This window comes from Glycine max, chromosome 17 (assembly GCF_000004515.6).
Source record: "Glycine max cultivar Williams 82 chromosome 17, Glycine_max_v4.0, whole genome shotgun sequence".
Classification (NCBI taxonomy): Eukaryota; Viridiplantae; Streptophyta; class Magnoliopsida; order Fabales; family Fabaceae; genus Glycine; species Glycine max.
In genome coordinates, this window is record NC_038253.2 from 15,117,671 (window position 1) to 15,133,036 (window position 15,366).

Sequence of the window (15,366 nt, forward strand, 5' to 3'; positions counted from 1 at the left end):
ACCTCCGAAGGAACCATAATATAGAGAGTAGATGAGTTCCAAGAATCATTTACATACATATCAATGAGTTTCAACTAGGTATAGTAATATGCACAAACATAACCTCGTCGCACTGAATTTTTCATGAAACCACAAATCAAACCAAAATGATACATCACCACGCCCCACACGAAACTTAAAAGCCTCTCGAAGACGATCAACAACTTTCAGAATAGATCTCCAAGTGTAAGAATTCTCATTTTTTTAAGTCGACGTTTAAGATATGACCATTATGAAGATAGTTTGGGGGCAGGATTTGAACCCATACCTTGTTGGATTCGTTCATGAGAGTCCACGCATGCTTGCCAAGGAAGGAGATATTCTATTCCCTTGCTCTACAAATCCCAGACTCCCTTTCTTCTTAGGCTTGGAAATTTTCTCCCAGTATTAAAAATTATTTATGATTAAAGTGTAATATTTTTAATTACTAATTATTGACGTCCATTATATATTTAATATTTTTCAACTATTGTTGACCATTATAATATATATATATATAGCAAAATTATATAATCTCGTATACTATATTTTTAAAATTCAAAATAATTATTTTTGCATTTTAGAGAAATAAAAATTAATTATGTGTTAGGTAATATAGTAATTTAAACAATTATTGTGAAATGATATTTCAAAAAATCTAAAGTAAGAGTTTACTTTCATTGAAAAAATAAAAATAATTTTTTTTACGAAATGATATTTTTAATTATATATTTTTAAATTGAAATCTAAATTCAAGCTATGCATGCCCAAAATATATTGGGGACAATGCTATAAAAATATTAAAATTTTAACATTTAAAAGTTTTTGAAAATTGAAATTAAATTGAGTGGGAATATTGAACTCTTTTTTCCTATGATTAATCTTTTGTAAAATCATCATTCTAATAAATAAACCAATAGTTTCAATCAGGAGAACAAGTTCTTTTTTTAGCTTAGTTATTGATTTACCTCACACCCTAAAATGCTAGTTGTTACGTAACTAATTATATCTAGTTTGGAGTCGTCTTAAGAGCTGTATTAGATTAGGAATTTAAATGATTTTAAAAGAATTTTTTTATGATATTCAATTAGGATTTTTAAATGATATAAATCGCCTTTAATATTTAATTAAATTTTTTTAATGAAGACAATAAAATATGATAGTATATAATTGTGATTTTTATAACAAAATCTTTTTGGTATTAAAAAATATACAAATTTCGATGGATTATTTGTTAAGAAAGTTTTTTATGAATTTCATCACACATACTCTCTTTTATCTTTAATATTCTTCAAGATGCGAGTATCATATATGTTTCTCTTATTCTTTTGGAATAAAAAATATCAAATATATTTTTCCCTTATGCACTTTTCTTTTCCGTTTGTCTTATATGTTAAAGTTAATCATGCTTTTTCTTGAACTGATTGTATTATTCACCTGCTTAACGTAATATTTTCATGATTATCACTCTTAATTTCATTATTCACATAACTCAATAGTCTTACTACAAAATTTTCACATTCACCACTCTTTTCTATCCCATTTAAACATGACATTAGATTCATCATGAAATAATTATAGTAATTAAAAAAATAAAAAATTAGCGTATAATTTTAAATCTATTATTCAAATCCAAAAATAAGAATAAGAAAATATTAAGATAACAAGGATTAGTACAAAAAGATAGTTAAAATCAATTTAATTATTAAAATATTAAAAAAAAACTATATTAATTTTACTTTTTTTTATTCGAACCTCGTCATTTTTTATTATTTTTTTTACTAACTCTTATAATTTTGAATGTATTTTTAAAAATTCACAAAACCCTTTCAAATTTTATAAATATATAAAATCCTTTCAAATCTTTTAAATTTTATGATATAAATTTGTTAAAATCCAAACTATCATTAAAATCTTACAAAGAAATCTGATAACTTATAATATTTTTACATAATATTTAAAATCCACAACATTTTTTATTGTAAAATAATTTTTTAAAATATTAATCCAATTCATTCCACCGTAGACTTATGCTCTATTCCCTTCCAAGAATGTCAAGACAAAATATGACCGTGAACCTTGTGAGAAAAATCTCATGCCTTTGGAAAGATATTTGGACTCTATTGCCTTGCCATTTGATTGCATTATCAGCAGTCTTCTTACTTGTTCTCGGTTCATTCGGTGCAATATTCAATTATTTACGCCATAATAATAGTAAGTCTACAAGTATCCCCTTAGGCAATTGCTAAAAGACAAAAGTAATCAAAAGTCTCAAACCAAGCATCTTAACATGAATCAGATTTTTTTTTTTCAAGGCTCAAATAGTTCCGGTAGTTGATAAATCAACTTCCAGAATTAAATTAAAAACAAATTAGGAAGAAGAAAAGTCAAAGCTGACGACTTGACCTGTGCTGAAGTGAAGTCTTCCTCTCATTCGAGCCCCGTGTTCATTCAAGTCCACACACAGACCCTGGTTCCAAAAGATGCAATAATATTCATATCATAGCCTAAACTAAGCCTCGATCACCATTTTTCCATGGCGATTCTTAAAATTCAACACTCTCTGTGCATACTACTTGTTTTTCTCATTCAGTTCTCATCACTGCAGTTACCTTCACACGGGTACACCGTTCCAGATAATTACTTTATCAATTGTGGTTCAGACAGCACTATTAGCGAAAATGGCAAGAATTACGTTCGTGAATCAATCCTTAAAACCAGTTTTGGCAGCAGCAACACGGAAAGAAGCGAGTCGCAGGTGCCTTCTCCTCTTTACCAAACTGCAAGGATTTTTCGAAGTGAGTCTTCGTATGAGTTCAGCATCGACACAAATGGAACCTACCTGGTACGCCTCCATTTCTTCGCTTTCTCTTCGCCTAGTAATCTTTCCTCGGCCAGGTTCAATGTTTCGGTACCTGGTTTCTGGTTGTTGCAAAATTCGGATGTTAGAAATTATACCAATAACAACTCTGCTTTAGTAAAAGAGTTTTACATGCAAATCAGTCCCCCCAGCTTCAGAATCACTTTCAGACCTCTACCATCATCATTTGCGTTTGTGAATGCAATAGAACTCTTCATACTCCCCCTCCATTTGATTTCCAATATTGTCTCGCGTTTCACTTATAGTGCCAATATCGGATCTTTAAACTCCTACAGCGGTCTGTACTCTCGGGTGTTGGAGACCAAACATAGGCTTAATGTTGGTGGTCAAAGGGTCAACGATAGCTTATTGAGAAATTGGAATCCAGATGATAGTTATATCTCAAATAAGGAAAACGCCAAGAATCGTTCCCCTTACCCGGGTCAAATTCTGTACCGTGTAGATGATGACCATGATGGTCCAAACGCAAATAAATTTACTGCGCCAAGTGATGTGTACGGCACTGCTAGAGAGATTAATAACAGCTCTGCTAGTGCCAGAAACATAACATGGGCTCTTCCGGTGGACAACAACACTGATCATCTTCTTCGGCTTCACTTCTGTGACTATTGGAATCCACAAAGTGGTCTTACATACTTCGATCTGTCCATTTACGACACCCATGTTATGTCCGTAAATGATTATAATGACACAGACGTGTCTAAGGAGTTGCCTGCCCCTTATTATTATGATTTTGTGGTGCGCTCTGATAGTTCTGGGTTTATGAAGGTCAGCATAGAACCCGATGCATCCGCCTCCATACCTAATGCATTTTTAAACGGGCTAGAAATAATGAAAGTGATTGAGACATCAAGTTCTGTTCCCCTTGACCTGGGATCCGGTTCAAGTCATAATAGTCTTCCAGTGGTGCTGGGTTCAGTTGTTGGAGGTTTGGTCCTGGTTTTTGTAGTGGTGATACTAGGCTTCCTTTGGCGTTTTAAAATGAGGAAGGAAAAGCCCGTTGAGAATTCAGACTGGTTGCCAATTCCTATTACAGCTGGAGGGAGTTCTCATAGTAGATTGACTGATGGAACCAGCCATGGCTCTCCTCTTCCCAACATAAACCTTGGGCTGAAAATTCCATTGATTGATCTTCAATTGGCAACCAAGAACTTCCACGCAAGTCAGCTAATTGGCAAGGGTGGTTTTGGCAACGTCTACAAGGGAATTCTCAGGAATGGCATGATAGTGGCTGTGAAAAGAAGCCAGCCAGGGTCAGGTCAAGGCCTTCCAGAATTTCAGACAGAGATCATGGTTTTGTCTAAGATTCGTCACAGGCACCTTGTTTCCCTAATAGGGTATTGTGATGAAAGGTTCGAGATGATACTGGTTTATGAGTACATGGAAAAAGGGACACTCAGGGATCATCTGTATAATACAAAGTTGCCAAGCTTGCCTTGGAAGCAGAGGCTTGAAATTTGCATTGGAGCTGCCAGGGGTCTTCATTACCTTCACAAAGGAGCGGCTGGGGGAATCATTCACCGTGATGTAAAGTCCACAAACATATTGCTTGATGAGAACCTTGTTGCTAAAGTTGCTGATTTTGGCCTTTCAAGGTCAGGTCCTCTTGATACTCAATCCTATGTCAGCACTGGTGTTAAAGGCACTTTTGGGTATCTTGATCCTGAGTATTTCAGGTCACAACAGCTGACAGAAAAATCTGATGTATATTCATTTGGGGTGGTTCTTTTGGAAGTGTTGTGTGCAAGAGCAGTGATTGACCCATCACTTCCAAGAGACCAGATAAACTTGGCTGAGTGGGGAATGCTTTGCAAAAACAAGGAGATACTCCAAGAAATAATTGATCCTTCCATCAAGGACCAAATAGATCAAAACTCACTCAGGAAATTTAGTGACACGGTAGAGAAATGCTTGCAAGAAGATGGTTCTGATAGGCCAAGCATGGGTGATGTGTTGTGGGACTTGGAGTATGCGCTGCAGCTTCAGAGAGGTGCAAATGCAATACAAAGAGAGCCTTACGAGGATAGTTCTAGTAGTGTTTCTGCATCACTTCAATTGCCCAATGTTAGGCGCCTTCCTTCACTCTCCACACTAAGTGAAGCAGATGACTCCATTGTGATGGGTGATGAGTCCGATAGTGCTGTGGATTCTGTTTTCTCCCAGTTGAAAATTGATGATGCCAGGTAGAGTATCGAGCACTTCAAGGCACAGTCATCTATTCTGAAATGCATTGAGAAGCTGCTAGCTGCTTGTATGATACCGTGCTTAGCTTTTTCATCCTTGTTTTTGTCTCTTTTTTTTCCTAGTTTTTGTTGTCTGTCTATTCTGGTTGAAAAACAGTTATGAAGGCAATTGTAAAACCATTGATGATTAATCATTTCCTATTCTTGCAATAGATTTTTTATAATAGTTCCATTACATACAACATTTGTTTGAATGCTTTTGCACCAATGGATATACTGTACACTGCGGCTGCTATATGAAATACATGTTTTCGTTTTCATTAACTTGTACAAGGGAAAAGAGAGTGGCATTTTTGGCCTAGCAGCTACTGAATATATTTCCCTCTGTTATAGTGATGAATGCAAACCAGTCCAATTCATTGAACACTAACAGGGTTCTTGTTTATGTGAAAAAACCCAGACAAGAATTCTGCAATTAAAAATGCTTTCCTACGTGGGCTGGAATCTATGGATATCATTGGTGCAGCCAGTTCCTACAATGAGGGAATTTGAAGTAAAATAAAGAAAGGGTGCTTATTGAATTTGAAAATCGGGAAATTGAAGCCTCCTGAAACTTTTAATTGGTTGCCACAACCAATTAAAACAGCAGATGGGAAAGTATTCATGGCCCCCATCTCTAATTTCACACAGAAAGTGTAATTAGAAAACTCAAATGTTATGAGTCCATGACCCTTTTCGAGCAAGGGTAAGTAAGAAGGAGTGAAATTGAAAATAAAACTGGAATAATTCTTCTTCCCCCACCTATTGGATGGAAACAATATTTAAAGGCATATGTTAATTCCTAATTCTACGGATCTTGAGCCATTTGGCCTATGATCCTTAAAACAGAATTCAAAAAATGAAAACAGAATACCAAAAAAAAAGGGAATCCTAGGAATTATTTCATGCCGAATTAAGTCCTGGTCCATTCTTTGGTGTGAACTTAGTTTACACAGTCAACTCCGTATCAGTGGCTTTGGTATTGTCTGTCTATCAGACACCTGGCCATTGACCCAAATAGTGTTGATTTCACATCAGGGAAATTAATAAAATTTGGCTCATCAGAAGCTCTTATATCCAGTTCAGGTGAACTCTGAAGCAGACAATTAAGGTTTCATACTCTCATCTAATCTCCAAAAGATACGTAGTAGTCGAGTGTTATTAATTTTTTCTTTGTAAATTAAAAATCCAACTAGTATCACGTAGAGATTAGTCACGACAATGGATACCAGATACGTCCAAGACTATCTTATAATTTCTTATTCACCTGGACGCCTTTTGCAGTGCATTTTTTCTGTTCACCTCTCAATTTTGTTTTTGTTCGTTTTCATTTCAAATTTTCAATAATACTCTAATAGAGTTCATAATTATCATAATGACATAATGATAGCACAGCAGTAACAAGGCCCAAACGAATTGCGAAGAAGCCATTAGGCTGGGAGGATTACATTCACTAAGCAAGTCAAGGGCAGTTTAGGGAATTAACTGTTAGTAGGATTAGCCTTCCCCTGTAGGATCTTGCTTTCTGATTTTCGTTAGTGTTTGTCTTGTGCGTGTCCCCTATGGAATATTCAGTTTGTTAGGATTTCCCCCTCTGCAGTGAGCAGGGCCGTTAGAATAATATTTCCTATTTTGCTATAAATATATGTATTGACAATGAGGAAGGCAATGAAAAATACTCAAAATTCCACTTCTTACCTTGCTTTCTGGAGGTAGCCCTGACCTCAAATTCAAGAGCACTCATCAATTGGTGCTTTCATTGATCCCTCCTCTCTATGGCCGATAATACACGTTCCCAGACTTTGTCCCGCCTAGAAGAAGCAATTACTCTCCTTACCCAGAACCAAAACATCCTCACTGCAACCCAAAATTCCATCCACTCTCGCCTCGATGATGTTACTTCTCGTCTTCACGCCCTTGAAACAGCTTCCCCCTCACCCTCACCTCGTTCACCTCCACCCCGTATGAACCTCGAAGTGTCTCGGTTCGACAGTACCAACACACCTGCATGGATATTTAAAATTAATCAGTTCTTTGATTATCATCGGACTCCCGATGATGAACGTATTCAGGTGGCCTCATCTTACCTTGACGGCACTACACTGAGCTGGTTTCAGTGGATGCATCGCAACGACCAGCTACCCTCCTGGTCCTCCTTTCTTCAGGCACTGGAGCTTCGATTTGCCCCCTCCCTGTATGATGACTCCTGCGGTGCGCTTTTCAAACTCTCTCAACAAGGTTGCGTCAACTCCTACCTTGCTGAGTTTGAAGCCTTGGCCAATAGGATTGTGGGTCTCCCTACCCCCTTCCTCCTCAGCTACATTTTCAGCCTCGCACCAGATATCTGCCGCGAAGTCTTGGCCCTTCAACCCTTGTCACTGGCCTAAGCGGCGGCACTCGCAAGGCTTCAGGAAGACAAGCTCACTGATGCTCGACGCTTCCCTCGTCCTCGACCATCTCCCCTGTCTTCCCTACCTCCTTCATCATCTCCCCTGGCCTCCCTACCTCCTTCATCTTTACCCCCTTCGTCTACTATTCCCCCTCTGTTGCTTGCCCCACCCAAGACAACCTACAAACGCCTTACCCAGGCCAAGATGGCGTCTCGTCTCAAGTGCGGACTCTATTATAACTGTGATGAGCGCTACTGTCCAAACCACCGTTGTCGCACCAAATTTTTTCTCCTCATCGCCTCTGAGGATGATGACAACCCTCCTGACTCACCTACATCACCCTCTCCCTTATCTAGCCCCACAAACTAGCCCTCAACCCCACACTCAGCCCAACTCAGCCTACACGCCTTATCCGGCCAACCTGCCTCAGCCACCCTTCGCGTCGTGGGTTCGATCTCGGGTCACGATGTCGTCGTCCTCATTGACGGCGGCAGTACCCACAACTTTATCCACGATCGTCTGGCCCATTTCCTCCACCTGGTTACCCAACTCGTACCTCCACTGACGGTTATGGTGGGCAATGGCACCGAGGTTACCTGCGATAAGGTTTGTCGCGACACCGTCATTGTGATTCAGGGGCACACCTTTACCCTAGATTTGCATGAAATGGCTCTTGGAGGGACTGATGTCGTGTTGGGCATAGCCTGACTCCACTTCCTAGGCCCAATCACAACTGACTATTCACACCTTCAAATGACTTTTGTTCACCACGGGCGGCCCATTACTATCCAAGGCGGGGTAGACACTGGCCCATCTGAAATACACGATGGCCAGGTGCGACGACTGATGGCAACACAGCAAGTAGCGGCCCTCTTCCACATCCACCTTCAGGAACCTGGGCCTATTGCTGCTAACACCTCCATTCCCCCACCTGTACATCGTCTTCTCCAGGCATATTCCCCACTTTTCCAATCACCAGCAACTCTCCCACCCTCACGACCAACAGATCATGCTATACACCTAGAACCCAACACAAAGCCCATCAACGTCCGCCTGTACAGGTATCCTTACTTTCAAAAACAAGAAATCAAACGACAGGTCAAGGACATGCTCCGACGACAGCTCATTCGCCCAAGTCTAAGTCCTTATTCTTCTCCGGTACTCCTGGTCAAGAAGAAGGACGGAACATGGAGATTTTGCGTTGACTATCATGCTTTAAATGAGGTCACGATTAAGGATCGCTTTCCCCTTCCAACAATCGATGAGCTCCTTGACGATCTGGGCCATTCCTCTTAGTTCTCAAAGCTGGACCTTGCCCAAGGTTTCCACCAAATTCGTATGGCTGAACTAGATATTCCAAAAACAACTTTTCGTACACATCAGGGCCACTATGAATACGTTGTCATGTCGTTCGGCCTCTACAATGCACCTTCAACATTTCAGGCCACCATGAATGATCTATTTTGGCCATTCATCAGAAAATTTGTATTGGTTTTCTTCGATGATATCCTAATATATAGCTGGGATTTCCAAACTCACCTGCACCACCATGAACGCGTTCTTCAGACCCTACAACAGAATGCCTTTCATCTGAAGGCATCCAAGTGCATTTTCGAGCAGCGACACATTGAATACCTCGGCCACTTTGTATCATTTAGAGGAGTGGAACTCGACCCTTCAAAGCTTCAAGCCATGCAACAATGGCCAACCCTGACATCTCCGCGGCAGCTCCGAGGATTTCTTGGTCTAATTGGATTCTATCGACAATTTGTCCAGAATTATGCCCACATCGCAGAGCCACTCACTCGCCTATTGCGAAAAGAACAATTTGAGTGGTCTCCCGAGGCACAATTAGCCTTCGACGATTTGAAAATAGCCATGACAACCACTCCTGTCCTCTCCCTCCCAGACTTCACGATTCCCTTTGTAGTGGAAACCGATGCCTCAGGGACAGGCATGGGTGTCATTTTGATGCAGCGCAGCCATCCAATTGCCTACTTCAGTAAGCAATTCTATCCCAAATTGCTTCGTTCTTCTACATACATCTGCGAGTTGCACGCCATAACCTCCGCCGTGAAACGCTGGTGGCAATACCTATTGGGCCATACTTTTGTGATTCTCACTGATCACAAAAGCCTGCGCGAACTAATGGTGCAACCAGTACAAACTCCTGAACAACACGTTTATCTCGCCAAGCTCCTGGGATACAATTATTCAATTCAATACAAGGTCGAACACAGTAACATGGTGGCCGACGCACTCTCGCGTCAGACAGATATAGACCATACAACAACAATGTTCTCTATCCTATCCATACCTCGCCCGAAATTCTTAGATGATTTGAAAATAGAATTAGCCTCATCGGAGGAATTTAATGACCTCACGACACGTGTTACCAAGGATCCCGAACAACATCTCATGTTCATTCTCAGAGATGGCCTCTTACTGTACAAAGGGCGCATTTGGATTAACCGCGACAACAATTTCATTGCTCTTCTCCTTGAGGAATTTCACAAGTCTCCATTGGGTGGCCACATGGGCTTGGCCAAGACCCCCAGTCGACTAAAACAAAGCTTTTATTAGGACGGTATACGTCAAGACACACAACAATTCATTAAACGATGTGTGGATTGCTTACAGACCAAATATATTCCTCAGAAACCGACGGGGCTCCTCCAACCCATTCCTCCACCGTCGCGAGCGTGGGAGGATTTGGCTCTGGATTTCATTACCGGCCTTCCCAATTCTCAGGGAGCCATTGTTATCATGACTATAGTGGATCGTTTCTCCAAAGGAGCCCATTTTGGGTCTCTTCCCTCCCATTTCACAACTCACACAGTGGCCCAGCTTTTCATTGACTCGATTTGCAAGTTTCATGGGTTTCCTCGAAGTCTGATTTTTTATCGGGATCCTATCTTCATCAGCAAATTTTGGAAGGAACTTTTTCGGCTTTGCGGCACAAAACTACGAATGAGCACCGCCTACCATCCACAAATCGATGATCAGACGAAGGTGCTCAATCGTGTGTTGGAGCAATATTTGCGTAGCTTTGTTCATCAGAAACCAACACAATGGGATAAGTTTCTCAGTCTCACTGAATAGGGCTACAACACCACATGTCACTCATCAACCAACCTCACTCCCTTTGAGGTCACATATGGCAAGCCACCGCCGACAATTACAGACTATCTTCCTGGATCATCTTCAATGGAAGCAGTGGATTTTCTCCTTTCCTCTCGCCAACATTTGTTCGAGACCCTTCGTCAGAAACTCGAATGTACTCAAGTGAAGATGAAACAACTTGTAGATACTCATCGTCGTGAAGCCACTTTCAATATCGAGGATTGGGTCTATGTGAAGTTGCGACCTTACCGCCAGACCTCCATAGCTGATAAGTATCAGAAGTTGAGCAAACGTTTCTACGGCCCCTATTAGATCACTGACTTTGTGGGCAAGGTAGCATATCGCATGGCGCTACCTCCATCAGCCAAAATCCATCCTATCTTCCACTGCTCAAAACTTAAACTTCATCAGGGCCCCATCACTACAAAACAATCCCTTCCCCCACAGCTGTTAGTTCTGGTTCAATGGGCCGGTTTGCAACCTGAAGACTCCCCGTGGGAGAATTGCGCTGAACTCATGACTCAGTACCACCTTGAGGACAAGGTGTTTCTTGATGACGTGAGGAATGATAGCACAGCAGCAACAAGGCCCAAACGAATTGCGAAGAACCCATTAGGCTGGGAGGATTACATTCACTAAGCAAGTCAAGGGTAGTTTAGGGAATTACCTGTTAGTAGGATTAGCCTTCCTCTGTAGGATCTTGCTTTCTGATTTTTGTTAGTGATTGTCTTGTGCGTCTCCCCTATGGAATATTCAATTTGTTAGGATTGCGCCTTCTGCAGTGAGCAGGGATGTTAGAATAATATTTCCTTTTTTGCTATAAATACATGTATTGACAATGAGGAAGGCAATGAAAAATACTCAGAATTCCACTTCTTACCTTGCTTTCTGGAGGTAGCCCTGACCTCAAATTCAGGAGCACTCATCACATAATGTGAACTTAGTTTCATAAACTCATTCTCATATTCATACTTCATTCACATTTTCACATGCCATTAAAAATCAAAGTTTCAGAAATATTAAGTCTAAGAATTTAAATATAAATGTTGGAAATGTGAAAAATCTTACATTATGGAAATGTAATTTCCAGAGGTTGCATCGATCTTTGCTTTCGACGACTAACACATATCACTAGCTTTCCCATTTCGTCTATGAACGCTTCCTGGAGAATGTCATCGATGTTGGGATTTACAGCGTATCGTAAATCAAAATTCACAATTATTTAATCATTCCGTCATGCGAGTGTAGTGTAGGCCGTGTGTTGGTAGGGAATTCATATCAGGTGTCGTTGTAGAAAGTTAATGCCTTGCATTTAGGTACCGTTCGTAAAACGGAAAGAAATTATATGAAACATATTTTTATATTAATTACTAATAGAATAGATATAGGTAGACAAAAAAAGAAATTATATGAAACATATTTTTATATTAATTAAAAAAATTGTTAATATATTATTTTAACATAAAATTATTTATTATTTTTAACAAATATATATTATAAAATTTAGAGCAAAATAATGAAGAAGAAAAACATCATTTTCCTCTTACTTATTTCATTCCAATTTGAAAAAACAAAATTGATGAGTATCATGAAAATAACTTATTTAATTATTGTTTCTCTTCTCAAATGATAAAAGTCAAAAATTGATATTTTTATTGTATATCTTTCATTTCTATTTTCTTTTATTCTATTTACATCGAAATAGACTTAAAAGTGACACCGAGGGAAGAACAAAGATGAAAACATAATTTTGGAATGCTATTTTTTTATTACTTATAATTTCATAATTCAATTTTCATATATACCTTTATATAATTTTACAATTCCAATTTTGATGATTAAGTTTGTAATAATTCCCAAAAATAAATTTCAAAACAATAAAACTACGCTCGTATAAAGAAAAAAACAGGGGTACAAAAAGAAATATTCTAAAATATGGAACCAAATACTCAAGTTGTGTTGTGGACTTGTGGTTCACCAAAACAGCCCTCTACACAGGGATTTTCTTCTTGCACCACCAAAACTCATATACATCATTCAATCATTTAATATTTCTTTAATTTCAACACTGTCCTTACATATAACCTATACAGATTGTCAAGTATGGACCATATAGATTATTAAAAATATGTTTTAAAAAATAATTTAAAATTAATGATTCATACATGTCTCGAACCTGTAACTTTTACGTTATTAGCACGATACTTCAACCAATTTAGCTAATTGATCAATTATGTTAAAAAAAATAATTAACTTCACTATATATAACATTAAAATTTCTAATGTATATATAATACGCATATAAGTTTACATACTATTTTTTGTAACAATTAATTTTGATCTAATGATGTATTTTTTTACATATGTAAATTTTAAATAAAAATCATAGGTCTAATAAAAATTTATATATGTAAAAAGTACATCATTAGATCAAAATTAATTGTTATAAAATGTATTATGTAAACTTATATGTATATTAAATATACATTAGAAATTATAGTGTTATATATAACGCTATTAATTATTTTTTAATATAATTAACCTATTAGTTGGATTGGTTAGAGCGTTGTGCTAATAAAAAAAATTCACAAATTTAAAACCTACATGGGCCATTAATTTTAAATTATTTCATAAAATATATTTTTAACAATCTATATACATAAGGGTATTTTTGGTTTTTAACTTTCATTGTTGGGTGTATGAAGAAATTTGTTAGGTGCATAAAGAAAAATCCCCCACATAAGGCTGCTCAATAACCCCAATCGTGATAAGTATTGTTGTTGACACTGTAATTCCTGATCAGTTGGTTTAAGGTTTTAAAAACAGTAATTTCAATCATAATGTTAAAGTTTTTTTAGTGTATATATTCGCAATGCAAAATTATTACCACGTCAGTTGTATTTATCTATATTTTCTTTGCAATATTAAAAAATGTGATAAAATCACAATTACACTTGAAAATCTTGGATTGGTGGGTATTTTGTTGGAATTTTTCCATAAATTTTTGTGGGCTATAATTAATTGTAACGTTTTGTTTTGTAAAAAATAGACATATATTATGATCTACTTGATGATACTTAAGCTCCCTAATAATATGATTAATTGTTTAATGACTTTAAACACATAAGTTTGACATGTGTGAGAAACAATGTAGGTCTAACCACTTGACATATAATGGAAGGTGCCTAAGGTTATTAAATAGTGTAGCTAGGTCCATTTCGCTGGGACAACATTCGATTGTTCTCTAGGGTTTACCCTAGTGAGAACCCTAAAATTTGAAGCGTGTGATGAGATGAAGGAAGATTTGACTACTCAGTTTCAAGGATTCATGTAGCGCAATAATTTTTGCAAATCCATTGATAACTCTTCAACAAGTAAGTAATCTTAACCAACATGATTTATGTTCTAAATTCATATAAATTATGTGTTGTTATTTGAATATATTTTCTTACATATTTAATTATATTGGATGCATGACTCAATTGAGGGTTGTTTTAACTTAACTAGTGATTTGATCGTTTTTCCAAGATCTTTAGAGACACACCTTTAAGCAATTATAATAGCGACGAGTAACATGATCTCACATGTTAATAGGTTGGTTGGCTATTGAGCTAATGAGGTCGATGGATGATCTAAATAGCTCGGTTGACATATGACCATGAAGGTGCTTGGACTCAAACATGTTAGCGAGAAGAGGCTTAACATATAAATGTTGGGAATAAATTTGTATATCCACGATCCAAGTCATCATGTAATCAATTCTAATTTTAATAATAAAGTATTATTTTATTGTCATATTTCACTATTTGATTAAATGGTTCATTTGATAATGTCCTTGATTAAAATTAAAGACTTGTTATTATAATAGAGATTGTGATAATGAGAAACAAGTTTGTTCTAATTTTAATCTAAACTGTTCTTGATCATAGAATTGTTGGATCGAGTGGCCTCAGAATAATTAAGAAAGGGGTTGAATTAATTATTTCTAAACCTTTACTAATTAAAAATTACTCTTCTAAGGCTTTTACTAAATTTTTAAGAGAATGAGGAGTAGAAGAGAAACTTAACAGAAAGTAAAAGCGGAAATTAAATGCACAGCGGAAAGTAAAAGAGTAGGGAAGAAGGAAACAAACACACAAGAGTTTTTATACTAGTTCGGCAACAATCCTTGCCTACATCCAGTCCCCAAGCGACCTGCGGTCCTTGAGATTTCTTTCAACCTTGTAAAAATTCTTTTACAAGCAAAGATCCACAAGGGATGTACCCTCCCTTGTTCTCTTTGAAACCCTAGTGGATGTACCCTCCACTAGAACAGATCCACAAGAGATGTACCCTTTCTTGTTCTCAGTCAAACCCAAGTAGATGTACCCTCTACTTGTACCACAAAGGATGTACTCTCCAATGTGTTAAGACAAAGATCTCAGGCTGTTAAACCTTTGATACTTTGTGAATGGGGATACAAAAGAATTCTCAGGCGGTTAGTCCTTTGAACACTTTTGTATTAGGGATAGGGAAGAATCAAAAGAATTCTCAGATTGTGTCATTTTGAATTCTTTGACAAGGGAGAAGGGAGACACAAAAGAATTCAGCCGGTTAGTCCTTTGTGCTTTTGGAAAAGGGAGAAGAGAGACACAAAAAGAATTCAGGCGGTTAGTCCTTGGCGAATTCTTTTTGGCAAAGGGAGAAGGGATTGGAAAAGATGAATAACACAATTTTTCAAGGTTTGGAAAAC

The 15,366-nt window shown here is 37.6% G+C and overlaps 1 protein-coding gene across 1 annotated transcript; it reads left to right on the forward strand.

The window, feature by feature from the left end:
• Positions 1-3,010: 3,010 nt before the first annotated feature.
• Positions 3,011-5,086, forward strand: LOC100305412 (protein kinase family protein). The gene has a single exon (NM_001248082.1). The coding sequence runs from the start codon at positions 3,011-3,013 to the stop codon at positions 5,084-5,086; it is 2,076 nt and encodes a 691-aa protein (NP_001235011.1).
• Positions 5,087-15,366: the final 10,280 nt, after the last annotated feature.